Genomic DNA, 27,870 nt, shown 5'->3' with positions numbered 1-27,870 from the left:
GAGATGGACATTGTAATTCGAAATTGAGACGGTGCGACACTGTAATACATCTTTCAGCGCCAGGTTTACCTGCCCTTTCTCTCGCGGACGCCTCTGTCCCCGGGCGGCCCCAGCCGCCCTCGGCACCGCGGCCGCGCCGCCCCCCGAGAGCGCTGACGCCGCTTCCGCTTCGGCGGCGCCGCCGGGCCCGCCGCCCCCGCTCCTCCCCGCCAGGGGGCGCTGCGCGGACAGCCCGCCCCGAGCCGCGCGCCGCCGTCACGTGGGCGGAAGCAGCGGCGGGAGGAGCCGCGTCCGCGCCCGGCGCTCTCCTTCCCGGCGCTTCGCTTCCAGCGCTTCCCGGCCCTGTCCCGGCGCCGCGGTGAGAACGAGGCGGTCCCGGCACCTTCCGTCCCTTCCCCCGTCCGGGGGGGGGGGCTGCCGCGGTGCTCCTCGGGCCGGCTCGGCCATGGCCGTGCCGCCGGGCTTGGGGCGGGGCGGTGGCGGGAGCGGGTCGGGGGCGGCTTGTGCGGGACTCGCAGGTGGGAGGCGGTGAAGCGGTGTCGGACGGGCCCTCGGGAGGCCGCCGCTGCTGTAGGTAGCACTTCTGAGTTTTCCTGTTCTGAATGATCTTTTGATTGATTGCTGGGGGTGCTGTGGTTGGGCTGCGCCCTTGTGTCACGTTCCAACCCGGTAGGATGCAGGGGTAGCGTGTTTTCCTGTTCGCATCCTGAGAGAGGCCAAGCAGTGCTGAGCAGCCTTATCACATTGCTGTGCCACATCTGGCGTGTCTTTCCTGGGCAGGCCGCGTCTGTGATGTGATGTCTCTGACAGCATTGCAGGGAAAAACGCAGCAATGTCTAAAGGGATTTATCTGAGTCTGGTGTGGTCTCTGCTTTCTTGAAGCTTTTTTTCCTGAGGAAGGAGCTTTATTTCCAGCTCCTTTGGCTTAATTCTGTGTTCCTTGGAGACAGTAGGATTCAAGTGTGAAAAGCTTAATTTTGTGCTTGGTCCTGGCATACTGTGAAGGTTTTGGTGGCTGTGACTAAAGGGACTGAGTTTGTAATAGAAGTCGAACTGTACGTGAGAGCTAGTCTTGGATCTTGAATTTATCTTGTTATGCTTCATGGGAAAGGGGTATTCTGCCTAACCTGGACAACTTGTGTTAGCGCTGAAATGGGAGAGTTAGCAATTTGTAGCAGTTTGATTGTGACTTAGAGCAGAAAATAAAAATCCTAAATGAGGAAGGAAAGAGGCATCTGAATCTGAAATGCATCAGATTATCGGTATTTTGTGTGTTCATCTTATGCATCTATTGAAGAGTAGCAGGAATGGCAACCTGGTACAATTTGGGAAACAAAAGGTGGGCCCAGCATTGAATGAAGAGAAGGAAAATTATTAGCAGCTATGGAGTGGTACATTGCCATCATATAAACAGTGTGCCCTGAGCTCTGTGCACTTGACAATACTGCTTCCACTATGGCATGGTGGCCCTTGTTTTCCCAAGTTCTGGAGTTACTAATCTTTAAAATTTCTGTAGTGCCCAAAATTTTGTCTTTCCCGTATCAGAGAAAGCAACTCAGGCATCTTCAAGAGAACAAGCCAACCTGAAATTTATCTCCATATATTGTCTTGACATCAAGCAGTATAGCATGTCATGTGTATTAATCATGCTTTTAATGCATTGTAAAATTTTAAGGCTTAGATAATATTGAAGCTTCTGTATTTAAATAAAAACACTGAAATGTGATGTCTAATGTGTTTCTCTGTTCAGTCTAGATAGAATCTCTATGTAGTGTGAGGAACTTTTCTGAATCAAGTGAATATTGCTAATTCCTTAATTTTCTGGAGCTTGGTGGGGTTTTTGGTTTTGTTTTGTTTGTTGTTTTTTGTGCTTTCTTATGTGATTGAATTCTAAAAGCTTGAGCATTGGATGATCCTTTTGTTGTGATTCCAGTTTCAGCTTTTTTTTATCTTAATGCATAATATTTCCCTTTATTACAAAGAAACTTTTTGTACTCTATTAAATTAAGCTGAAGGATCATCCCAGAGTTAATAAATTACAGTTGTCTAATTGAAATAAGAGAGAAAGCCTCTTTTGTATTTTTTCATAAAGTGGTCTGGTTTTCTACCCAAGTCATGCCTGTCTAGATTATGATTCATTAAGTTACCTGTAAAATTGAGTTTTAAAATTCTGTAGTTGCTGTAGGTACATGACTGGTTCTTTTTTGTGTGTGTGTCTGTTAAATGTGCTTGAGTTTATTTTTACTTCCTAAAATCTTTCAGCTGAGAGAAAATGACTGCTATCAAGCATGCTTTACAGAGGGATATTTTCACTCCCAATGATGAACGTTTATTGAGCATTGTGAACGTGTGCAAAGCAGGCAAAAAGAAGAGGAACTGCTTTTTGTGTGCCACAGGTACATAGGAATACCACACTGTATTTCTTGTCTTCACCTTTGTTTTTTATTTGGTTGCATTTGTTTTAGCTTTATGTACAATCCTTTTTCTTGACCTGTATAAAACAGGTGCTTTCCATTCCTAATGGAGAAAATTAGCTGTAGCTTGTACTTTCATTATTGATTCTACTAAAAAAAGAAACAAAGTCCACTACTTTTATTTACAGATCTCAATGTAATTTGAAATGAAAGAATCAAAATTATTCTTTTGGGTCTAGTGGGCTTTTGAAGCAGGCTTTATGTAGTGCTTAAAACAGGGTTTAGTAATGATCTGGCCTGATAAGCCTAAATAAAATGCTTTAAAGAATATTGGTTAGAGTCCAAGGAAAGGCACAGCAACTGAATTGAGTTCTATTATTCCTTTAAGTGTATGTTTGTTACATTTTATCTCTTCAAAAAATTAGGTGCTTTGGGTTCATCTATCAATAAATTAGCTTGCTAGAATATTTTTTTGACTAAAAAATGCCTGAAAATGTTCTTATTCTGACTATACCCTCCATTTGTGTCTGTGCTTGTCAGTTAAATGGTCATGGTCCAAGATGTGCTGTATCAAAGAAATAGCTGTAAATTGGGTTCATTACCTCACAAGCTGTATAGAGATGTATATGTGTTTGATTGAGACTTAAACTGAGTTATGGTTACTGTGTATGAAAATGTTTCGAAGGGTCTCTTTCCATCAAATAAATACTATGAAATCTCCCCCACAGATAATTTGTTTCAGAAGTTGAAGTACAGCAGAAACAGATGTGAAAGTAGCATGTGTGTTTTGAAATTACTCTCTTACTTCATTTAATAGTGACAACGGAACGACCAGTCCAAGTAAACGTGGTAAAAGTGAAAAAATCTGACAAGGGAGATTTTTACAAAAGGCAGACTGCATGGGCACTTCGAGACCTTGCTGTTGTTGATGCCAAAGATGCTGTTAAAGTATGTGTCACTTTTTTGTTTAGTCCTCTGCTCACAACATCCTCTTGGTTCCAAATTAGACTTAATTTCTTTGATACAGGCTGCTTTAGAAATTAGACTGAAAACAGGTTAATTAAGATGATACATTCCTGTGCTGCCTGTACCTGCATTTTCTTTTAGCCTTTGCAAGAATACAACCCTGGTAAATTGAGTAAGAGTAGTCTAGATATGCTTGAATAGCAGTAGTGTCAATATCTGCCCTGTTAGTTGTAGTGATCTCTCAGTGACTGTAGAGAACATCTGTTTCAAGTCTTACATAAATTTTTTCTCCCAAGCTTAATGCTCAATTTCCAGTTGGAAAATTTATGACTGTTCTACTAATGACAGTCATAAGTTTGTAAAAATGTCAAAAATTTTCTGCTACATGTAATGTTTTTTTTACTGGGACACTTACAATGTTCTTAATGAGCAGGTAAATAAGCTTGAGGGTGAGCTGGAAGCACACAGTCCTGATATGGTGTTCTGTTCCACAGAACAACAGGAGCAACCTGTTTTTGACCACTTAAATTCATTTGTTGTCATAAACTAAGATATACAAGCAGGAGGGGAAAAGCCTTCATCCCATGATGTTTGGTTTTATGTTCTGGTAACGGGTTATTTGGAAGAATAGCACAGAAAACTGCAAAGCTGAAAATTCTTTGATTTCCCCCTCGCCAAGTATAGGTTTGTTATTACAATAATGGTTGGCTAGATTTTAGATGTTCCTAAATACCATATTGGAGTATTGCTTCCATCAGGTTAAAATTTTACTGTCTTTCGGGGCTTTTTATTGCAAAACAGAATTTGGCAACAGTTTTCATAAATATGCTGTGATGTGTATACCACTGTAATGACAGATTTTAAAATTTTCATTTAAAAACCAAATGTGGAATGCCAAACTCCTACATTAAAAAATGGTAGAATTAACGTTGATAGGTACATTGTGTGTTTTGCTTTCCAAACATGGACCTATGCAACTGTTCTGATGCAGGCATGTCCTGTGCTAGTTGTGAGACAAGTCAAATTTTACAAAACAATACTGTTTCTTTAGAAATAATGGTACTTGTATTTATCAATATAAGCTACAAAAAGAAGAGCTGCTTGTATTGTAGTATACAGAAAATAAAATTTCCCATCGTGTGGTTTCTTGCGCTGCCTGCTTCTACAGATAGTAGTGACTATATAATGAGTAGCAGCAGTAGTAGATTTTACAAACTATATGTAAGTAAGAATTTAGCATGTAATTGAAGCAATAACATTTTTCATCAAAAGGACCATGTAAAATGCTTGTAATTTGATATTTTAAACAGGCTATTACTAGTTGCAGTCCCTACTGAGTTCATAAGTGATTGCTGAAAGTATAGTACTTTATTCAGTTGTTTTCAAAGTAATGTTCTTGTCAAGCAGTAAATCTATTTGAAAATACGTCTATAATTGTTTTTTGCTATTAAAATACCATTTTTTTCTATCCTGTTCAGTCCTATTGAATACTGTCATACCTCTAAAATGTGTAAGGTGCTCATATTTTTTTTTCTTCTTGCCTATCCTCTTAAGTATCCTTGGATTGTGTTGTATATGGTGTCAGTCCAGTTAACTCCAGTTACCATTTTTATATTTAGAAGGCATTAGTTCTGAGGATGGTGTTTCAGGGCAGACAGCACTGTCAAATGTTTGTTGAAAATCTTATGCATCTCTGTATTGTGTTATTTTCATCTTACCTGGCTTGACAAAATACTTCCATCGTAGCCTGGATTCTGGTTTTTCACTGTCACTATTTTAGCACCTTTGTTAAGGTGCATGAGGGCCCTAAAATTGCTGTATGAGCTTAAGGCTGGCATCTGTGTAATTTAATTTTTATCCTGTCATCTCAATAATTAAATGCGTGGACAATCTCTGCTACTTAGAGAATCATTTGACTGCAGAGCCTGTAACATATCTCATCTTTTGCAGGAGAGTCCTGAATTTGATTTGCATTTTGACAAAGTGTACAAATGGGTTGCAAGCAGCACAGTGGAAAAGAACACCTTCATTTCATGTATCTGGAAACTCAATCAGAGATACCTTAGAAAGAAAATTGACTTTATTAATGTTAGTTCACAGCTGTTGGAAGGTAAATTTCTACAACTGTATTTGAAGTATGAAGTTTAGTAATTAATGATGTAAAACAGATACACTAACAAAAAAATCTTAATCCTGATGGGTTTTCTTATTCTTATTTCTTTTTAACTTTATATTTTCTAAGCCTTCAGATAAGCAAGATGACTATATAACAGATTTTCTGTTAGAAAACTGAGAACTAAGGCAAAATACTTCACTAACAAAATTCTAAATATTGATAAACTTACTTTATTTCTAAGACATTCTGTTTCTTGAACAAAATAAAACCTACCTCCAAGATCTGCTAGGTCTAAATGTGTGACAAATCTGCTTTTGTTCTCATTTTCATTTCCCCGTGAATTAGAAAAATGCTTTAAAAAGTGAGCATCTGTAGCATTCTAGAAATTAGGGAGGTTTTATATGAGATTTCTAGTTCATTAGCTGTGAGGCATGTGCTAAGTTCTGCTGGACCCTATTACAGTTTATGTGACTGATTGGTTGTGAGGAAGGCTTTGCATCTTGTTTGCTTATCCTGTAGTCAGTACGTTTACAGTGACGTATCTTTCCATAGTTGTATTTTATAGTAAAGCCTAGTAAGGAAGAGTCTATCACATGGAGTCTGTCAGAAGTGGTGAAACTACTGGTATTAAATACTAGACTGGTGTGTGCAGAAAAATTTGACTTAGAAATGTGAAACAGGAAGAATAACATTACTGTGTTTTGGTGTTGACCAGAATTTGTTTTAAACCAACATCTAACATTTGAAGTTTGTGCAATAATAAAACATTCAAACTTAGTGCCACTTAAAAGTGTACGCACTGTTTGTGCTTTGTCTAGCTAACATTCTCTGCTTCCTTTCCTCTGCTTTTCCATACCTTTTAATTCTTCAGAACTTCCTAAAGTTGCAGAAGGTGCGTAACACCTTTTTCCTTTATTTTGCCTTGTAAGCAATTTTCTTAAATAATATTCTTTTTATTTGTTTGTTTTTTTAGTGCTTTGGTTAGCTTATCAAGTTTCTAGAGATAAAAGAGATGTTTCAAATGTCCTGAACACTTTCTGTCTGGACTGTGTTAATATTAATTTGTCAGCCTTTTGAGTGGCTTGTTAAATTAATTGAGCTCTGCTGTGAGAAATCATAGTTAATAAAAGCATTGTTTATTTGATTTGCACTTACCTCAGTACTGATTTTCCTGCTGTGAAACTCATCTTGAGCATCAAGATAACATATTTATTGAGTGATACGTATCTTAATCAACATCTGTATGTTTCCGTTATGCTCTGTCTACCAAAAGAGAGAATCTAACTTGCACTGATTTTCCACTAGCAAATCAGTGTAATACTGTAATATATTCTGATCCTGATTACCAGTGTAAGAGGTGAATAAACTGAGATTAGATTTGTTTTTTGCAATAAAGGAAGGTGGATATTTGTATTTTGCTTATGTTGCAATTTGGAAAACATTGCTGTTTGGAATCAGTTCTGGAAATCTTAATGAAGCTTGTGGAAGACTGAGACTTGAAAAAAGTGTTCATAGGCATCAGGTGCTTGTTGGGAGAGTTGTTTAATGGATTAATTTACTTACAGATAATTAAACATACTTAAGTACTCTTGAAATGCTTACGACTTTCTGGACTAGATAACGTGTTTTATTTTCCTTCTCCACCTAAGAATCTGTTCCAAGTGGAGAGAATCAAAGTGTAGCAGGAGGTGATGAAGAAGCTGTGGATGAATACCAGGAGTTAAATGCAAGAGAGGAACAGGATATTGAAATAATGATGGAAGGGTGTGAATATGCTATTTCTAATGCTGAAGCCTTTGCAGAGAAGTTGTCAAGAGAGCTACAAGTGCTAGATGGGGTAAGCATTCCTTCTAAGGTACAGTGTGCCAGCATGTTCAGCTGCTCTCTTTGATACTGACCACATAGCATTCTTTGAAAAGGTAATTAATGTGATCTGTCACATATTTAAATGTAAATGTTCCTTAGACAACCCAACATTCTAGACGTCATTTGGAAAACTTAGGAGATGCAGGGGGTACAGATGTAAGGGAACCATCAACAACCTCCTCAAATTATCAAGTTGTGTGTTTCTTGTATATTTGGAAAATGGCTGCTGTCATGGAGACAGCTGATCTTGCAACAGAAAATCTGACCTTATTACCTACACTGGTTTTTTTGGAAGTAAAAATGTTCTGGTATAGTAGGGATTACTGTTGGGCTTTTTGTTTTTCTGCAGATCAATACTTCAGCTCTAAGAACTTAAAAAAAGTTTGGGGTTTATATCTTATCTTTTTGAAATAAGGAAGTGTCATAGATTAAGGAACTTCTGTGTTCAGTAACACTATGGCTTATCTTATTTTGTTGATTTCATCAAGAGTTTTGGAAACTATTTGACAGTAATAGAGGGAGAAGGAGATATCAGAATGCTTTTGAGATATAAAAATGTCTTCTAAAATGTGGCTTTATTTTCTCTACAGGCAAATATTCAGTCCATTATGGCCTCGGAAAAACAGGTGAATATCTTGATGAAGTTGTTGGATGAAGCTCTAAAGGAAGTTGACCAAATTGAGCTAAAGCTGAGCAGTTATGAAGAAATGCTTCAGAGCGTAAAAGAGCAGATGGATCAAATTTCAGAAAGCAACCACCTAATTCATCTCAGCAACACAAATAATGTTAAATTACTGTCAGAGATAGAGTTCTTAGTGGTAAGCATTTTTATTATGTTTACTATGGTTGTTCTCTTAAGGTATAAAATTCTTTTGTATGAGGTTCCTTTAAATAATGAACTTATTTTTCTGTTTCATTGTTGCACTAATTTCAGTAGTTATGATGATGAAATTGTATTTATCCGTGGTTCACTAGCATAGCAAACCAACCTTTTTCCAGCTTATGGACAATACTATCCATTATTTTGTAGAATCACATGGATCTGGCTAAGGGCCATATAAAGGCCCTTCAGGAGGGAGATCTGACATCTTCTCGAGGCATTGAGGCCTGCACTAATGCAGCAGATGCCCTTCTGCAGTGTATGAATGTAGCTCTTCGTCCAGGTAATGTTTTTGTTAGACTACCATCTGGCAAACAAAATTTATTATAATTTATTATGGTAGTGCCTTTCCAATTAGTATCAAGTTTTGTTCTGTTGACTGAAGGAATTGTGACCTCTGGTCTTCTTGGTTCCCATATAGAATATATTACTTTATATTTTGTACACTCTAAAGTCCTTTTTGTTTGTAGGACATGATATGCTTCATGCAGTGAAGCAGCAGCAGCAGCGGTTTAGTGACTTGCGTGAGCAGTTTGCACGGAGACTTGCCAGTCATTTGAACAGCGTATTTGTTCAGCAGGTATTATTTCTTACTATTGAATATGAAATTTTGGGTCACAAACTTTCCTGGAGAAGAAAAACAGTCTATCTAAAATTGTACATGTTCTGTGCTGTAATCAGTAAATGCTAGAAGCTCTTCAGGCAGAGATGTTGCTAAGCATACCAAACTATAATTGCCTACAGAAGTGTCTTACATTTGAGAAAACCCCCAAACATCTCTTTTTAATGGGATTGCTATCTGAATTAAATGCATTTTGTGATATGAAAGGATTTATTTTAATTGTAGAGCTTGATTATTGAGGAGAAAAAGCACTGACCTTTTTTTAAGGATGTTAGAGGCTGAAAACATGGAAGGTCTTGCTGTCTGAAACTCAAGGACTATAAAAAAATCCCCCAAAACAAAGCCAAACATACAAAATAAGATGTCTGAACCCTGGTTTTGTTCCTTAACTTAAATTATTCACAAAACACTGTCCTGACACTTGTTTCTTAAAGTCTGGGTGGTTTTTTAATATATGTGTTTTTTATCTTCAATTAGTTTACTCAGACCCTCCTTCAGCTCTATAACAGGTCCTCCTATCATTCAGTTCCAGTGAGTACATTGAGTTTGGTACAAGATTTTCTAACTAATTTTTTTTCCTGAGCTTGAATTATCTAACTAGCAGCTGCATTTTTGACTTTGCAAAAAGAAGTGTGTCCTTACTGATTACAGAGCATCAGACTTACATCCCTTTTCAGTTCTGTTATTTTTGTCGGACCTTAAGCTTTATTTATCTGTTTATGAGCTAACATTCCTCTGATCTGATCCCCAGAGATTGCTGAGAGACAGATGGAGATGCATGGAGGAAAAATATTTTCAGTAGTAATATGTGTACAACAGTACAGATACTGCAATTGTGTGAAATTGCAATATTTGTAAATAAAAAATAGTAATTCTGGTTTTTATACATATTAGCACAATAGAAGTTGAATGGTTCTAAATTTAATGTATTAGACTGCGTGCAGAAAATGGAATAGGGTAACACTGGATAATTGTATGGAAAATGGCATTTAGAGCCTGGCTTTTTATGGCAAAGATAACTGCTTCCTACATTTTCTTCACTTCGCAGAAGAATTCCAGCTCTACAGCACAATAATTTTTTTTGCCTTTAGCTTCTTTTCTTAAGAAGGTATTTTTCCTCTGTCACTTTTCATATTTTGAAAACCTGAGAGCCCTTAAATGAGCAAGTAGAAGCTATGTTTTGTAAGTCCTGTGTAAATGCATCCACAAAGTTTGAATATTGGACTTGTGTATGGAAGTGGCTGTTTAGCAGAATGTCCTTCTGATGTTCTCTTCTGAGCATTTTATTTTTTTAAAAATGGTAAGAGATTATTATTACTGTGTAATATTATGTGTATTAGATGAAATTCTTATTCTTAAGACACAGTTCGGTGCTCTCTTAAGGTATATTGAGAATGCTATTACCAACTGGCAGTTTACATTTTTAAAAATCTGATACGAATAGCGGCCTCACATTGTTTTTCATACAAACTTGCCCTTGAAAAATTTTGCCTTGCTGTTAGCTGTGAGGTATTAATCAACAGATAAAACTTAGGACTTTGCTGTTAAGTTTAAGCAGGAAGAGTTCATTAACTGCAAGAGATGAGACTCTGCAAAGCTTTTTCATTGTTGTAAAAGAGGAAAAAAAAGGTTTTGTACTTAATTTTGAGATGCAGGTTCAAGTGTTGGAGGTACAGCAATGTTTGTGTTCTATTACTAAAATGGGCTTGTTTTGTTAGTTTGAGGAATATAGCAATTTCTTAGTCTGATGATGTTGAAAACTCCCAGCTCCAGTACTTTGTTACCTTTAACATCTGAAGAGTTGCATTATTTGTTTAGAATGTTTCTTAAAAAAATAATTTAAAGCACTTCAGAAACAAACTAAGATAAAGGTGTAAAGAATTCTAAATTAAAAAGACAAAAGAAAACATGATGATGTCTAGGCGGCTGTTAATACAAGCAAGACATTCTGATTTGGAAATCATTAGATGGAAAAACATAGTTATGTTGACATTTGGGCCTAAATATATTTCCTTGAAAGTATGAAATTGCTCTTTATTTTTTGAAAAGCAAAATAACTCAATGCTTGATTCAAACTCCTCATGTAAGGTACTAAAGTCCTTCACCTCCTTTACATTGAAAGGAGAATAAATATTAAAAATTTTAAACAGAAATGCAACTTCGGATTGCCATTTGCTGCAGTGTTAAAGACTGTTTACTAACAGTTAATGTCCTTGTGTTTATTGTGTAATACTAATAATTGATTAAGCTGCGTGTCTATTACTTTAAAGATTTTTTAACAACCAAGTTCAGCACTCAAAGGCAAATCTGGGCTTTTTGCCTTTGAGATATGAGTAGGTTGAAGCTTTGAAACTGTGAAATAGTTGAATAGCAAATTTGGGGTTTCATTTGGTAATGATTATGCATAATGAGAGAAAGCCTGTTAATTAGGTGGGAAAGGTACATCAAGAAGCTCCATAAGGTTTTAGAGAAGGCTTAAACAGGACATAATTTACTGTAACCAGAATGATGAGTCCTGTGGAAAAGTTGGCCTGGAGAGAGAAATTTACCCTGTCAGGGAATTTGTCATCTAGCTTTATGAAGAAAGCAACTACTAACCAGAAAAGTTGTGTGCAATAAAGGGATATGAATAAAATGGTTGTGTGAAAGAAGCAATAAAAATTTAGATAGCTGAGGATTTCTTAGCAGTAATAGGAACAAGCATTTGGACTGATGTAGTTTATGAAAGCTGTGAAAGCCACCAGGTAAATTACATTAAACCATAATGGACTTGAACATTAAAAATGGATGCTGTAGGAGTGTAACAAACCAGGGGTAAGCGAGTTTCTCTAATTTCTTCTTCGTAGAAGCATATCAAACATTTCTTGAAAATATTTGCTGTATGTATGCCCAGAAGTATGCCCACAGTATCAAGAATGACCTCAGTAATCACAACAGCAGCTGTGTTGCTATTGCTGGCTGGATTCCAATTCCAAATTATATGTTCCAATAATTACACTATGTTAGCTTTTTGTTGAAGTCAGACTACATTATTGTTTTTATAAGTGAGATTTATAGTGTTATCCTTCCCCATTTTCTATGAGAATAAATTAGTGAAGTTGACCAGGACTTGTTTCTTTGGGTCTATTTGTGAGTCAGTTTATGTAGTTAAAAGGACAGGGGTCAAAGTAAGTTCATGCTCACGTTAGATACAAAAAAGTCCTGAAACAGGTTGCCAAAGAACTTGTGGGTGCCCCATCACTGGAAGTGTTGAAAGTCCAGTTGTTCAAGGATAGCCTGGTCTAGTGAGGGTGTCCCTGCCCATCATAGGGGAGCTGGAACTAGATGGTATTTAAGGTCCCTTCCCACTCAAACCGGTCTATGATTGTATCTAGTAGTTCAGCTTTATCCAGAAGCTGGCAGTGTTCATGTCACATTACTTAGTAAAAGTTAGTATTTTACAAATTAAATAATAGAATTTTTTTTAAAACAAGTCTGTGAATGTATTGTGGAAGAGCTTTCTCTAACCAAAGGCTTGAACGGATTAGTACTTGGTAGAACAGAAAAAGGGTAAGACAGAGTTGCTTTAGTTTTGATCCAGACTGGCTTCTGTTCCAACTTAGAAACATGCAAAGGCATTTTAAATGGTATGGCTTATTCGGCTAACTTGTCATATCCAAGATGTAACTGTCAGGAATGCTCTCAGGTACTGACATTGACTGACCTGCATCAACCACCTGCATATGATGCAGGAATTGGAGACCAGTTAGTACAATCTTTGTGTGCTGCCATGGCACAAACTATACTTAATGTAAGTTCTGTTGCTGTATTTACTGCGAGCCAAGTAAAAAAAGACTTTACAGAAAATATTAAAGCCATTTGGAAATTAAGTCTTGCCCTCCATTCTTTTAACCTAGGGATAGTGGTTGTGTGTTCTGCTGTGTGGCTGCACAGAGGTGTTGCCTTGCTTGCTCTTCCTGAATTGCTCGGGAAGCTTGTGAGTTTCTCAGTAAGCAAGTGAAAGCTTTAAAAAGCTAAATCATATGTTCTAGCAATATGATGGGATCTTTGCTTAAAGGAGGAGCATGAAGTTAATAGCTCTTGTTAAATGGATTGGTTTATGCTGCGCGTTGTAAACTGTTTAGTAAACGTTCACTGACAGTGGTTGTGTGTGTTTGTTTGTGTGGAGGGAGAGAGAATGTGTGTGCACTGATGTCTTTAAGATTTGATCAAGGATAGCTTGGCCAAAATGAACTAAAGTATGTTGAATTGGAGCAGGCTTTCAGAGGAGAGTTGTAAAGCTCATCATTAACACCTGGGCCACCTGTTTACTGGGGACTTGAAATTTGTATATGAGAAAAACATCTTTAAACAGAAGCAGCTATTTTTTTAGTTTAGAGGAATAAAGTGATAATCTCTTAAAATTTTTCAGGAACAATTGAATGCTTGTCATTAAATTTTCATTCAGGTGTACATTGCATTCTTGTCCAAAAAGTGGCAAAGTGACTCACCCTGAAGGCAAAGAGCCTTAAAATGAACAAGCTTATTAAGATGTACTACCTGCCATGGCTGTAATATCTTGGCGTGTGTATTATGTTAGGTGTCCTTTCAGTCTGCATCTCTAGACCTTGCTTCTATGCAAGGTATTTTGAGGCTTTCCTGTTTGTCTGAATGAGATGTTGTCTTCATATTAAGTTTTTCAGGAAACTTCTAGTACATCTGTGTAGTGCTTCCGGATTTACTTTAATACTTTTTCTTGTCAAGGGTCACGATCAGAGTTCCACTCTTGCCCAGCACTCTGCTGAATTGACATTACCCAATCATCATCCATTTCACAGAGATTTACTTCGATATGCTAAACTGATGGAGTGGCTCAAGAACACAGATTATGGAAAATATGAAGGGCTAACAAAGGTATGTGAAGTGCTCAAATGATGCTAGAGAGTAGACATAATAGATTGGGCTTGAGAGTCAAAAGAATTGCCTGTGTGTATGTACATGTCATTTTAATATTGCTATCTATTAAATATAACTCACTGCTCCTCTTTTTTTTATTCCTTTTTAGAATAGGAAACTTCATTTTTTAGTGTTTGTGGTATCCTGCTCTGTTTGCTTTTTTCTCAAACATTCTATTCTGAAGTATCATAAGATACTTGTCTTAATATTTATGTAAAACAAGTTTGTCGTTGTACAGCCTAGTAAGAAAAATAATTAAGCTAATTCCAAATTGGTGTGTTTATTGCCTGTGTAACATCTCTATTTCAACAGACCTTCATTTCACTTGGGAGTGTCAAAAACTTCAGAGCTCTCTTGTACAGTAGATTAAATAGAAACGTTTTTCCCTTGTATGTAGGTAGCTTTTAACTACCTTGTTTAAAACTAACTTGCAGTAAAAAGATTACTACAAAAGTATACAAAATGTTCAGGTAGGAGTAAAGGAAGAGTTAGTCCTTACAAAACAAGTATTTTTCATTTAAAGTACTGTCATTCTTAAATGGAAAGATTTAAATTAGACTATGAAAATGGCTTTGAAATAGCTATTCATTTGCCTTCAGTGTAAGCCAGATAGTGAATGGTTGACATCTTTGTGATCTTCTAATAAAAAAATATGAGAATTGCATATATATGTGTGCTTTTGGGGGCACAGTAAGAGTCTGATAAAAGAGATTTTAGAGAATGGTGCTGAATTCTTACTATTCTACCTGTGAATTGAATTCTGTGATGCTCTACCACTAGTAATCCTATTTATATGTACTACATGACATATTTTTCCTTGTGGAGAGGAAGTAGAAGTTTCTGATTAATGCTCAGTGAACTCACTATGAAAATGAATATAAGCTGCTTAAATGCCACAAACAGCATTTTGTGCATGCTGCATAAATATATAGACTTATGTAGTTCAAACCAGTTTGTTATTTAGTAGGACTTGAAAACTCACAGGTTTTTAAGAATTATTTACCTATAATAGAAGAAAATCGGCATGAATACCTGTTAACTAAATACACATTTTTCTTTTAAGAATTATATGGATTATTTATCACGACTTTATGAAAGGGAAATAAAAGATTTCTTTGAAGTTGCCAAGATCAAGATGACAGGCACAACCAGAGAAGGAAAAAAGTTTGGTAAGTTTCCAGAAGGCACATATCTTGCTTTGAATCTTACTATTTGCATATAAAACACTCACTACAACACCTAGGGCTAATTTTGTAATGGTGTAAAATTCTTTACTTTTGGCAAGATGGAAGAAGTTGGATGAAAAATATGATCGGCAAAACTTCTGACTTCCACAAGGCCAAAGTAGCACAACTGAAATCTTGTAAAATTGGTCAAAATAAAAGTATAAAATGCAGTATTTCTCTGTGTTCAAATCTACACTCACTTTTTATTACTTGAACTATCCCACTTTATTACCTGAACAAATTTGAAAAATCAGCTGTTATAGTTAACAGAAGTTTGGGCAGCGTTTTTTTGTGTTCCTTCTGCTGTTATTTCTGCTTTTGATAAATCTTGGGTGGATTGTAAGAAGTAGTTTTAATGCTGATTCTGCCTAATAAAACTTACGTATTTTAATGTGTTTTTTCAGGGGGATTTACCTATGTAGCCGGAGACTAGAAATCATAATTTGTTAATGTGTAGGTATTTATATTTAAGGGAGTATGTATTCCTGCTAGGATTAGTCTAGCATGAATATGGAAGTGAAGCTTAAACACAATAACCTGGATACTTAAAAAGCAACAGTGGTATAGGCATATTTATGTATTGTCTGTGTTTCAAAGCTTTTAAAAATATTTATATTTGCCGCGGTTCACCAGTTTGCAAATTCTGAATTCCAAAATTATGTGCAGGAAGTAGTAAGTTCTGTCAGCCTCTTTTGGTTTTGAAGTTTGATGGTAAAAACCAGAAAAATGTAATGAAAGGAAGAAAGCAGGAAGGTGGTAAGGCTTGTTTGAGAGAGGGAAAACTGAAAAGATAAGTTTTGGCAAGCTGTTGGACGTGGAAAGCAAGAGGCACCATAAGATGTCATTGTCAGAACATTTAAAATCATAAATCTTAAAAAGCAATCTTACTGCAAGAAAAAAACCCCTTTAGCCTAATACAAATTGATTTCTGAAACACTCTAAACACTTTGTCTTGACACTTGTTTTGTGATTTGTATTTGTGAAGAGACAGTTTTCGTGGCCGTTCCCTAACTTGTGTAAATGTTAGCAGCATATCAGCAATCAGGCATTTTGGAGGAAGAGGTCCTTCAATTCACCAGAGTAAAAGCTGCACTTTGAGAAGACTTCTGTCATGTATTTGTGCAAATTTATTTATCTTGTAACACCTCGTAAGGGTGTGCGATTTTGAAGGCTTCTGTGTTCATTGTAGTGATTGTACTACTGCTAATTCCACATTTATTCAAAATACCTCACTTCTAAACTTTTTTAAGGAGTAGTGTAGGTGCATAATGCTCCAGTTGTACTCAGATATGAAAGATGACTGTTTCCAAGCTGTGTTGGTGTGTGTTCTTGCCTTTTTTTTGTGCTTTGGGAATATCACTGCTGTTTGAATGCCTCAAACGCAGAGGGGATGCTGGGAGAACTCTGGCATTCTGTGCTAGCGCAAGGTTCTTTGTCTGCATTTTTATGGCAAAAAAACCCAGCCTGGGTCATGAACATTCACACTCGTCTTAAGTAGTCTTTTTTCTTTTTTTTTTCTTTTCTGATGAAGCCAAGACTTTGATACTTAAATACCATAAAGTCAGTGTTGGAAAGAGTGCTACTACTGTCATATGTTTATATGATGTAGCTATCCAAAAGCCACTAAGGCTCCCTTGATTGTCCAGGGTCTGATCTTTTTAGTTCATCACATTCTGTAATAGGTCCCATGTGTTTAGAAATTGGAGATGATGAAGAACTGGGACCAATACATGACAGTTGCATATGCCAAATATAACATACCTAAACCTTTTTTTATTCAAAATCTGCCAAAACCCCCAAGATCTAAAAACTAGATGGAATTAAATTTGAATTTGATGTTACAATTATCAGTAGTGTTGCCTACTTGAGAACATCTGGTATTTAAGACATGTTTGTGGCATTTAGAAGTATCTACTCATTCTATTACAGTAGGTTCTGCTTGCCTGCTCCATTTTGGGGGGCTTGTAGCATCCATCCTCATCAAGATCTTTTTAATACCACATACTGCTTTTAGTGTATGTATGCAAATGCCTTTTACTCTAGGGATTCTATATTTTCTACAAATGCCCATTTACTTTAAATTTTATGTTGAAGTCCACTTGAGGAAACTTCAATTCTGAAAATAAACAGGAAAAATATAAAAACCTCTTTATAAATTTTTTTACTGTATGTTTATTATTTTCATCCTCTCCAAATTTGCAGTCATCTGTTTTTGTGCAGCATGAATGCAAAAGATGTATTCTCTATGTAAACACCCTGATTTGCAACAACTATGAAAAGGTTAGTCAGCTTACTGTCAATATGAATTACTTTGCAGTAATGGTGCGTGTGTTTTAAATTGGAAAGTGGACAATATCTCTGACTCAGTAAAAAAATTCCATAAGTACATTTTAATTTCTTCAAGTCTATTATTGGTATTATTGATTTACCTTGGAAACTGAGTCTGACAAATAATTTAATGGACTTCTCAATTTGGGAGAACTCAAATATGTGTTATCAAAAATGTTTTTCAAACATACCATATAAGAAAAAGCAAATTTTAATACCTAGAAACTTACTCTATTTTCCGTGTGGTTTAGATACTGAATTTCTAGCATAGTACCTCTCCAACTAAATGTGTTTGCAATGTAGTTACTTGCTGCTTATAGTTCTCCGCATGTTTCTTTCCAGTTAGAGCTTAACTTGCATCTTGTGCATGGTTTGTGCAAACTGCATTTTAACTTGTCTTTGTCTTTGATGCTTGCAACCTAATCCATCCCAGCTACACTGCCTCGAAAAGAAAGTGCTGTCAAACAGGAAACGGAGAGTGAGTATAACTAGTTGCATTAGTTGGTATTGTCAATGCATGTGTGTCGATGTTACGATGTAGTGCTGCATCAGGGAGAATCTACCTAACACTGAAGCACTCTGTTCAGAATGAAATAAACATTAGCAGAATCACCAGGCTTGCAAGGCAAAAAGAAAGCACAGCTGTAAGTCCCAACATAGAGTTTGAGAAGGTTTGCACATAAAGGCAGTATCTTTTGGTTTTCCCATGCTACTGGTTGATAGCAAAAATATGTTTGTGCCTGAGAGCTTGTCATAGTTTTCCACTCTACCAGTAGGTTGAAGTGACAATTTAGATTAGATCTATAGACTTTGTCTTGTGTCCCTAGACTAGATACCAACACAGAAGTTAAATGAAGCTTGCAGGATTGCTTTTAAGTTTCTTTGTGGCTTAGATATGACAAGTTTACTTGGAGATCAAATATTGATAACTTTTTGGTCTTTTTTTGTTATTAGCTTTCTCTATCCTGGTCCAACATTTCTGAAAAAATTGGGGGAAAAAGAAATAAAAAAGAAAATACATATTTCTAGGAGAAGGCCCAGCAGTATCATGAAGAAATGACTGAATGTTAATTAGGATCAAAAGGAAGGGAGAACATTAACAGCAGAGTTACTATGGGATTGTAGATCCAGCAAAATAGCTGGAACAAACTGTGTAGATAAAAGGATGTTAACAGCAGAAAGATCAAGTTCAAGATGAAAAAGTGTCTGTGTATATAAAAGTTTTAAATATTTTCCCCTCCTGTGGTTCAGTTCTTCTGCTTCTGGCAACCTTTGCCCAAAATACATTCACAAAGATCATAACTGGTCTTAGCTTTCCAATCTTCAATCCCCATGTTACTGTATTTTAGAGTTTTGTTCCTTTTATACCTTTTTTCCATACTTTACAATGAGAGTTTAAATAGTTTTATTGTACTTCGAAAATTGCTGAAGAATCTCAGTTACCTTACATTGAGAAAATAATAACGTTTACAGCAAAAGCATTATAGCTTAGACAAAAGTTGTTTCATTTAATATAGGACTACTAGCAGCTCTTGATCTCCTATGTTCTGTAACAAACCTATTCTTGAGTACTTTATTCTGCCTTCACTTTCCTCCTTCATAGTGTCTTTATTTCACAGGTCTTCATGGAAGTTCTGGGAAATTGACCGGGTCTACTTCTAGTCTAAATAAACTCTCTGTTCAGAGTTCAGGAAACCGTAGATCTCAGTCATCCTCACTGTTAGACATGGGAAACATGTCTGCCTCTGACCTGGATGTGGCTGACAGAACAAAATTTGATAAGGTAAAGCCAAAATATCACATAGAATTCCTGCTTAGTTTTGTATTAGAAGTATCTTACATATCCTTCTTGTATAGTTCAAAAATCTGTGCTTTTTAAATCTTAAAACATGTCAATTTCAAAATTTGTACCATGCATCTGATAAAGGCAGTTCCTAAGAAATACGTAGATCACAGTATTATCATCAGATTATAAGATTCTGTTTAGTTCCTTTATGTGCTGTGTATGATCTTTAAAGAATATCAAGGATAAAAACTGGTCTATTAAGTTTAAGCCAAATATGAGTTTTTAAGCAAATAGGAATGGAACTGATGGATTCTCAACTGATTTTATTTTTCTCAATTCATTCAGTGTTCTAGGACATTTTGCCAGTATGTAAGCAAAAGTGAAAGACAGGGAAGATAAGAATTTTAGCCAGGACTTGAGGGTGACCCTAAAATTTTATTTATACTGGTTTCACATTAGTTACCGTCACTTTTAAATTTTAACCAATAGCACTAAGTTATTATTGGGGTGTCCTCATCCTGTTTTAAAACCTGCTATCCTTAGCATCTGTTGACTTTTTTTTTTTAGAAGGGACAGTACTCACCATTTCTTGCGGAATTAGCTCCTCGGTGCTGTGGAAGGAAAACGAGCAGTTATCAGTCAGAGATAAAAATAATTTTGTTGTTCTCTACTGAATTACTTGATGAAGATGAATGTTTTTCTTCTGACCTCTTCAAATCGTTGCTCAGTCTTTTTCTGGGAGGAAATAAATGCCTGAAACAATATTAACTGTGAAGTTACTACAAACCAGTAGCAGCAACTTGTCTGGAATTAAAAAACTAACTTGTTAAAACAGGTTTATACAATTATTGTGCTATTATCTTCAATTTCTCACTTGTATCTCACACCCATTGGGGATATGTGAATGTGACAGTATACATGGAGTTGTAAGCAATTGAGCTGACCTACTAGGTTGTTGGGGGTTTGTTTCCTATGGGAATTTTCATCAGCATGGATTTCCTATGTGCCTAGATTGGTTTAATTTATGTAAATTATTGCATGTCTTAATCTTTTAGTACTTGCAGAGGAATTTCTAATAGAAGTATGCCTAACATCTGACTTAGAATTTCCTTATTTTGTATTAATAGAATTAAGTTATTGTAATTAATTATTGCCAAAATACTGTTTCATTTTAGTTTAAATCTAAAAATTGTGTTGCATACTTCAGTACAAAACCTACTTGTTTGTTTCTGTAGCAGCTATGTGGAAACTTTTTCTACTTTTTCTACAAAGCAGTTAACTTCTACATACACAGTTGACCTGTTTTTCTTCCCTGAGGATTTTGTCTTCCTCCACTCAGCAACCCAGGCAGAAAAGATGGTGGCAGACCCCATGATTTACAATGAAAATGCGAGTGTTTCCAGTATAGCACAAAAATGCTTCCTCAGGCTGTGACTAGAAAACTTCTAGCTATGGAAAAACATAGATTGTTCTTTTCTTCACAGTATTACATGGATAAGAAAGGACTGCGTTGAAGATGCAGCTATTGCTTTTAAAGATCTAAGTACAAGCTGTTTCCATTTCTGTTAAGTAGTAGTAAGCCTAGTAGTAAAGCTTAGTGAAGATAGAAGGTCTATGCAACAAACAATTAAAGTTAGTATTGCTAACTGTCCATAGTATTTGGTGTGTTGATAAAATATTTTTACTTTCTTTAGATTTTTGAGCAAGTATTAAGTGAACTAGAGCCTCTGTGTCTGGCAGAACAGGACTTCATTAGTAAATTTTTCAAACTGCAGCAACATCAGAGCACGTCTGGAACAACAACGGTAGGACTTACATTCTCTGTCACTGAAGTAGAAAGTATTGCCCAGGCCCCAAAAGAGACCCGTTTAAGAGAGAACTTTGGGATTTATTGGCGATTATGTGATCCAGGTGATTAGTAATTTCTTTTTCTTCATGAACTGGCAGGATCTTTAATTTTGGCTGATCAATACAAAATCTGTGAAAGAAGGACTGACATGTTTCCTTTGCTATGGCTTTGTCTCCTCATAAGATCTCAAGAAACATTCATCATGCATTGTAGGAAGACAGTAGGGAGTAATTGTGGATAGTGTTGTATTCAGTGGAACGTGACTGGAAAATTACCAGAACCTTGCAATCCACTCAGTTTTCTACTCTGGAGGCAGGGGGTGGTGGGGGTATGGAGCTAGTACCTACAGTGGTTTTGTCAGATACAGTAACTGCTTAGATATAGAATTGGAGACAAACCTTATCGTTACATACATTCCTTGTTCTTACAGAACGAAGTGGAGGAAATGGATGGAGTAGCTTTCTCTCGTTCATACACTTCCAGTGTTCCACAAACAGTATCATCTGAGTATGTGCTGCTGTTTATTATTGATTCTTAAACCTATGTTTGAGTTTATCTGGCTATAAAACTTTTTTCTCTAAAATCAGAAATTATTCCCTTTCAGTGAAAATGAACAGTGAATTTTTAATTTTTACCTAGACACTGAGTGTGTCAGTAAAAACAAGTTTTTTTTATATAGGATGGGTGTTTCTGTATATAGTTGTTTAATTCTCTTAATAGTTTGCAAATTGAAATTAGGCACTATAATATAGAAAATATGCTTAGCAAAGTTCTGAGAGTGTGTGGCAGCTTCCACAGAGAAAATACTTTTTGGAATATTTTATACCTGTGACTATTGATTTTTACTGTGTGGTATTGACTTTCTGAAAATCATGAGACTTGTTGAATGCAAATAAGACTACTATATCAAATAAATATATCAAAAACCATGTAAAATAGCCTAGTAAACTGTCAGAGTAATATTTTCCTCTTATGCATTTTTAATAGGAAGGACATGATCCGACAAATGATGACAAAAATATTTCGTTGTATTGAACCTGAGCTGAATAACCTTATAGCACTGGGAGACAAGATTGATAGCTTTAATTCCCTTTATATGTTAGTTAAGATGAGTCATCATGTATGGACAGCACAAAATGTGGACCCTGCATCCTTTCTCAGCACAACACTTGGAAATGTTTTGGTGACTGTCAAAAGGAACTTTGATAAGTGCATTGTAAGTTCTTTAGTTATTCTAATTAAGCTAACAGTAATATTATAGGAAGCCCACTCCTACCCAGTTTGATTTTACACTTCTGTATACTTAAATTCTTGCTTTAAATTTGAAGTGAAAATTAGTAACCCTATTGCTTTTCTACTGGCCAAGCCTTCGAATAAAGGGTGGTTGTGTTTCTTTTTTCCTCTCTATTCCAGTTTTCTTCAATAAGTAGCTATTTGTAACAAATAAGACCACTCAGTCACGGTTCTGAACTAGCTGACATTTTTAGTTGTTTGTTTAAACTTGTACTCCGACTGAGATTACTGAAGTCCATTAGGTAAAATACAGCTCTCTGCCTTTTTACTTGCCAAAACCAAACCTTGTGGACTTACGAGGGTGTGAGGTTTTTTGGCAGTAGCAGAGACAGCCTCTACTGTCTGAAACTTCCTTTTGCTAATAAGGGTACGACCATTATATTAAATGTGGCAGGTTTACTGGAAACAAAACTTTGTTTTATTGTCATAAATGTAATTTGACTCTAGGCAAACATCATAAAACTGACCATTCTTGATCAGTTTAATACTTAAAATATTTTGAAACAGATTTTGTTTATTACACTCAGAAATAAAATTTCAATAGAAGACTAAAGAAACTTCCTGCAGCAAAAGGAATTGTTAGCTTGGCTGAACCAGAAAAGTGAAGTTCCTTGTTAGATTATAAAATGAAAATTGTTAATTGCTTCTGGTGCATAAATTTGGTGTTTTTTTCATTGGGCGTTTTTTTGGTAATACTAAGTAAATAAAGGAGAATAAAAGGCCATCTTTCCTTTTTCTGTTCAATTATTTTACTTAACAAGTTTTTAAGCGTAAAAAGGGTGAAAGGCTGAATAGATGTACTAATTGAAAGAATTATTTCTGTGTTTGGATGCATGTAAATTTTTCAGTATGTCTGCATTTTTCTTTTAATACTTCTTACGTGATCTCTGGAGCCTAACATTGTTCTTCTTTTAAATTAAAGAGTAATCAGATGAAGCAGATGGATGAAGTAAAAATCTCAAAGAAGAGTAAAGTCGGGATCCTTCCATTTGTTGCTGAATTTGAAGAGTTTGCAGCCCTTGCTGAATCAATTTTCAAAAATGCAGAACGACGAGGAGATCTAGATAAAGCCTACATAAAACTCATTAGAGCTGTCTTTGACAGTGGTAGGTCTTCCAAGGCTGTCATAGTTACTAAAATAATTGTTTCCACCTGTTTACATATAATTTTTGCCCCAAGTAACAGGTGATTTTTTTAAGACTGTGCTGAAATTTTGGTTGTCTCTGTTATTGTACGTGAGCAAGTGTAATCCTTTTGATCGTAGTATACTTTTTAGATACTTCCTTCCCCTTGTACATACCTGTAAAGTAACTTTGAGTTGTGTCAGAGGAAAGTGGTTAAGACTCTGAAGAGGGAGAGGAGATGGCAGCAACATGGCATGCTCAATTTGAAGTGGTTTCTTGTCTTTTTTTCCCCCTGTAAAAAGTCACATAGGAAGAACAAAAACTGGCAGTAGCAGATCTTTCCTAGCTGGTAGTTCAGTGTTCTGACTGGAATGAATCTGTGGCCATTACTGATACTCTGGTGCCCTGGATCACTTTCATGATGGGCATTCCGGTAGTCTCAGCAAAATGATTAATGGATGAACAGGCACAGAAACTTAATTGCTCTTGGTTGAAGCTATCCTCTTTCAGCCCACTTTTAGGTGCAGTAAGGGAGGGATAGGTAGAATTTTTTTTGCCTATTTGGTTTTTTTGGTTGTGGTGTTTTGTTGTTTTGTTATTTTTTTTTTTTGTCAGGGGAAGGGGGGAATAAAAAATCTATGTGCAGAATTATCCATTTTTATTATTAAATTTAGGGACTGACAGTAATTTTGACCATAAAGCTAATGAAGAAAAGCTGAGATTAAGAAGTACATTTAAAAAAAACCCTCTACTTTATTGAAGATTTTTGTCCTAGTGAAGTTGGGAATCGATTTTGCTGTGACTTTTCTTAAAAAGTTCTATCACATGAAACTTACTAGGGATACTGAAAGCATGCCTGTAAGCCTCCCCAGAATGTGACTTGTTCCTCACATCTGTAAATGAGACCATACATACTCACTATTTTGTATCTTTTTATAAGTGACTTTTTTGCCATATAAACTTCATGGTCTTAGAGCCTGTATGAATTTGTTTCTTTTTTTGAAGGCTCTTAGGTAACGTTATATTTAGTGGCAATTCTGACAACTACTCATACAAATGTTAATCAGTTACATGAAATTCAAAATTCCTTTTTTGATAGTATTATGGTTATTGGTTATGTTTTTCTGAATTTGGTTGTCCTTTTGGTATTTTAAGTATTTTGCTTCCTGTTTCTTTCAGTTGAGAAAGTAGCTAATGAAAGCCAGAAGACACCCAGGGATGTGGTCATGATGGAGAACTTTCATCATATTTTTGCAACACTTTCTCGCTTGAAAATTTCTTGTCTGGAGGCTGAGAAAAAAGAAGCCAAACAGAAATACACTGATCATCTTCAGTCTTATGTAATCTACTCACTTGGACAGCCTCTTGAGAAATTAAATGTGAGTATATCTGAGCATTCATTTAAATGGTACAGAATAGTTTTTGAATGTTTAGTTTGCACTATTTGATCTCTTTATCACTGCATTTATCATAATCTCTTATTATTTTGGACTGGGGCATGTCTGGCAAGAGTACTCATGAGGGTCTTGGATGAAAATAACCAAATTTTTCATGGCAATTAATAGTACTGACTAAACATCAGTGTCTTAAGCAAATGGTTTTGAGGAAGAAGAAAGTGAGGGGGAAAGTAATCAGGAGTTTTGGGATAATCTTCCTCATCTCAGCTGTAGAGAAATTTGCTGTAGTTTCTGAGCAGTTAAACAAGAAGAAAAGTTATAGGAAAATTCTGTATGTCTGAAGTTGAACTAAATGTTAAACTGAGTGGTGATTTAGGTTCAGACTCAGTTCTGTCCTCTTGAATGTCTCCCACTCTTAATGGCTTTTTCTATAAACAGGATTTCAGGCATCCATTTTCTGAGACATTTAAGATCTCTTTTTGAAAATTAAAATGCTTTATTGCTGTTTCCCACTTTTGGGTTGACTCTGACCAGCACCTAAGCTGCCACGTAACTAACTGCTGCTCAGTCCCCCTTCTCCAGGGGAGACAATAGGAACAGCAAAAGTGAAAAAACTTGGGGGTGGAGATAAAGACAGTTTAATCAGAGAAGGGGAGAGAGGGAGACAGGAAAAAAAATAAAGTAAGAAATGCAAAAGCAGTCATTGACTACCTCCCACAAGCAGACTGATGTCTGGGCAGTTTCTGAGCAACAGCCACCTTGAAGCCAAACACCAATCCTAATTTTTATAGCTGAGCATGATGTTGTGCTATGATTTGGTCAGGTTTGACCTGTTCATCAGTAACCAAAACGTTGGTGTCAGCCCTGTTTTAGCCACAAATCCAAAACGTGGCATTATAGGCTGCTGTGAAGAAAATTAATTAGAGAGTTAACTCTGTCCCTGATGCACTGTTGAGGCTGAAGCTGCATGTTCACAGAAATACTTCCCTCTACTAAAATATTTTATATTTACTATTGAGAAAACTGGTCAATGGCAATGAGAAGGGAGGGCAATTGTGAACAAATATGCTCGTGTGTAATTACGGTTTAAATAAAGATGCTCAGGTGCTTAGTGAGTTTATCCAAAAGATCCAGTATTTGGATCCCTGGCTATTAGCTCATGGAGTGAGGTTCTTAAGGCCGATTGGTTATTAGTTACAAGGTTGCAAAGAAAAGCTTGATTTCTTCTAGAAATGGTTGGTTTCAGTTTTATGCTAGTTCTTGGAGTGCTGTCTTGTTGGTCTGTGTTTTAATGTTTATAGCTGAGCAGTACTTCATGCCCAATTAAAAAACAAAAATTGGGAGAACGCAACAGTCATGAAGCAGAATCAAGATTTAACCACACATATCCTTGTCAAATTAAATTAATTAGCTCAGATTTATGATAGTGACTAATGCTGTTACTTGTTGTTAGCATTTTTTTGAAGGTGTTGAAGCTCGTGTGGCACAAGGTATACGAGAAGAGGAAGTAAGCTATCAGCTGGCTTTTAATAAACAAGAGCTTCGTAAAGTTATAAAGGAATATCCCGGTAAAGAAGTGAAGAAGGGCTTGGATAATCTCTACAAGAAGGTAGATAAACATCTCTGTGAAGAAGAAAACTTACTTCAGGTAAACTAAATCATGTCTTAAAAACCCTATAATGTTACGGGGAGGCTTTTTATTACGGCTTTTGCACGTGTATTCTGTGAGAATTTCAGCATAACTCTGAAAACATAAATTTTGAGTGCAGCTTTTCGGTTTCTATTTCTTTAATATTCATTTGAACCAGAGTGGTGGAGATAAAGTTCAGAAGGAAACTTCCTTTATTTCCTAGCTGACCATTAATGGATGACGTCTTCTCTGAAAAATATACTGGAAATAGAGAGAACTAGATTTAAATGAATGAGTAACCTGATGTGAAATTTAGCTGGTGCACTGTAGCAGAATACTTTGTTATACATTTTCTGATAGTTGTATTATCTAATGTTTTTCTTACATTCCATAAACTTTCTCACTGGAGTAAATGATAAGTGGACTTGAGTTAAGCTTGTTTAAACAGCTTTTTAAAGTCTGAAACATGAATAGTAGCACACTTCTGGTTCAGGGTGTTTTCCTGAAAGACAAAGCAATACCTCTGTTAGGAAAACCTCCCTGTCTTCTTTACTATTTTGTGCTTTGCACATTTATTACAGGTCATGTCAACATTACCAATCTTAATGGGTAAAAACATCCATCTTTTTTTTAATGCAGCAACCCCATTTATTGAACTTTATTAGCAATCTTCGACTGTAAAATGACACCTGAACAGAGAATTGATTAATGTAGTGTATTGTGCCAGTTGACTTTTTCCTAAAGTTTTCTCTCTTTGGCAGGTTGTGTGGCATTCCATGCAAGATGAATTTATACGACAATACAAGCACTTTGAAGGGCTGATAGCTCGCTGCTATCCTGGATCAGGAATTACTATGGAGTTCACTATACAGGATATTTTAGACTACTGCTCCAGTATTGCACAGTCCCATTAAGTTCTAGAAAGGGAAAGAGAAGCTAGCAAAGTGTGTGCCTGTGTACAAGGGAATCAAACACTATAAATGTTACTGGGTTTTAAAAGGTGGATTTCCACATGTGTGTAGTTAACTGCCCTATATGTTGAGTTACACTCCTGCTTCAAATGCCTTTCAGGGCAAAATGAAACCTTCGGGGATTTGTTGTGCTTCTCCTGGGCTGAAGTACTGTTTGAAGGCATTAATTCTGTGAAACACTTTGGATACAGTTTTTCCCTTCTGTAATATTCAGATACTTTTATTTATAATCCCTTCTCTTGCTAAAAGCAGTAAGCACTACCTTCAGAGTATGCCAAAAGAATACTACTGTTTTCACTAATATTTTGCAGCTTAGAAATTATGTAAGCATTGAAGACTGTAAGATATTTTCCCTTCCTTGTTCTAAGAAGTATGGATGTAGAACTTTATTCAGTGGGAAGACTGAATTAATGTTGAGATGTAATGTGACTATGGCTAGAATTCTTAATTAAACTATGTTCATCATA

At 36.2% G+C, this 27,870-nt stretch overlaps 1 protein-coding gene across 9 annotated transcripts; it reads left to right on the top strand.

The window, feature by feature from the left end:
- The first annotated feature begins 262 nt into the window (after positions 1-262).
- Positions 263-27,870, top strand: EXOC1 (exocyst complex component 1). 9 transcript variants are annotated; one of them, XM_069014066.1, is made up of 21 exons: positions 263-358; positions 2,263-2,396; positions 3,232-3,362; positions 5,331-5,490; positions 6,368-6,388; positions 7,146-7,333; positions 7,953-8,180; positions 8,393-8,525; positions 8,713-8,822; positions 9,342-9,395; positions 13,608-13,757; positions 14,863-14,968; positions 17,787-17,831; positions 18,973-19,136; positions 20,834-20,944; positions 21,419-21,495; positions 21,976-22,204; positions 23,204-23,387; positions 24,585-24,784; positions 26,256-26,450; positions 27,194-27,870. In XM_069014066.1, the coding sequence occupies exons 2-21, from the start codon at positions 2,273-2,275 to the stop codon at positions 27,344-27,346; spliced, it is 2,763 nt and encodes a 920-aa protein (XP_068870167.1). In that variant the 5' UTR covers positions 263-358; positions 2,263-2,272; the 3' UTR covers positions 27,347-27,870. The 9 variants fall into 9 exon arrangements, with proteins under 9 accessions (XP_068870167.1, XP_068870170.1, XP_068870172.1 ...); XM_069014067.1 differs by lacking the exon at positions 263-358 and adding an exon at positions 466-570; XM_069014068.1 differs by lacking the exon at positions 263-358 and adding an exon at positions 499-574.

The sequence above is a fragment of the Aphelocoma coerulescens genome, chromosome 4 (genome assembly GCF_041296385.1).
Source record: "Aphelocoma coerulescens isolate FSJ_1873_10779 chromosome 4, UR_Acoe_1.0, whole genome shotgun sequence".
Lineage (NCBI taxonomy): Eukaryota > Metazoa > Chordata > Aves > Passeriformes > Corvidae > Aphelocoma > Aphelocoma coerulescens.
Note: the sequence above shows the minus strand (reverse complement) of the source record. Positions and strands in the feature narration are given on the sequence as shown.

Excerpts from the sequence above, each read along its gene's own strand:
- EXOC1 (XM_069014066.1), top strand. The coding sequence starts at position 2,273 with ATGACTGCTATCAAGCATGCTTTACAGAGGGATATTTTCACTCCCAAT. Across the intron at positions 8,181-8,392 it reads CAGAGATAGAGTTCTTAGTG|AATCACATGGATCTGGCTAA; the intron begins GTAAGCATTTTT and ends ATTATTTTGTAG. Across the intron at positions 13,758-14,862 it reads AATATGAAGGGCTAACAAAG|AATTATATGGATTATTTATC; the intron begins GTATGTGAAGTG and ends TTTTCTTTTAAG.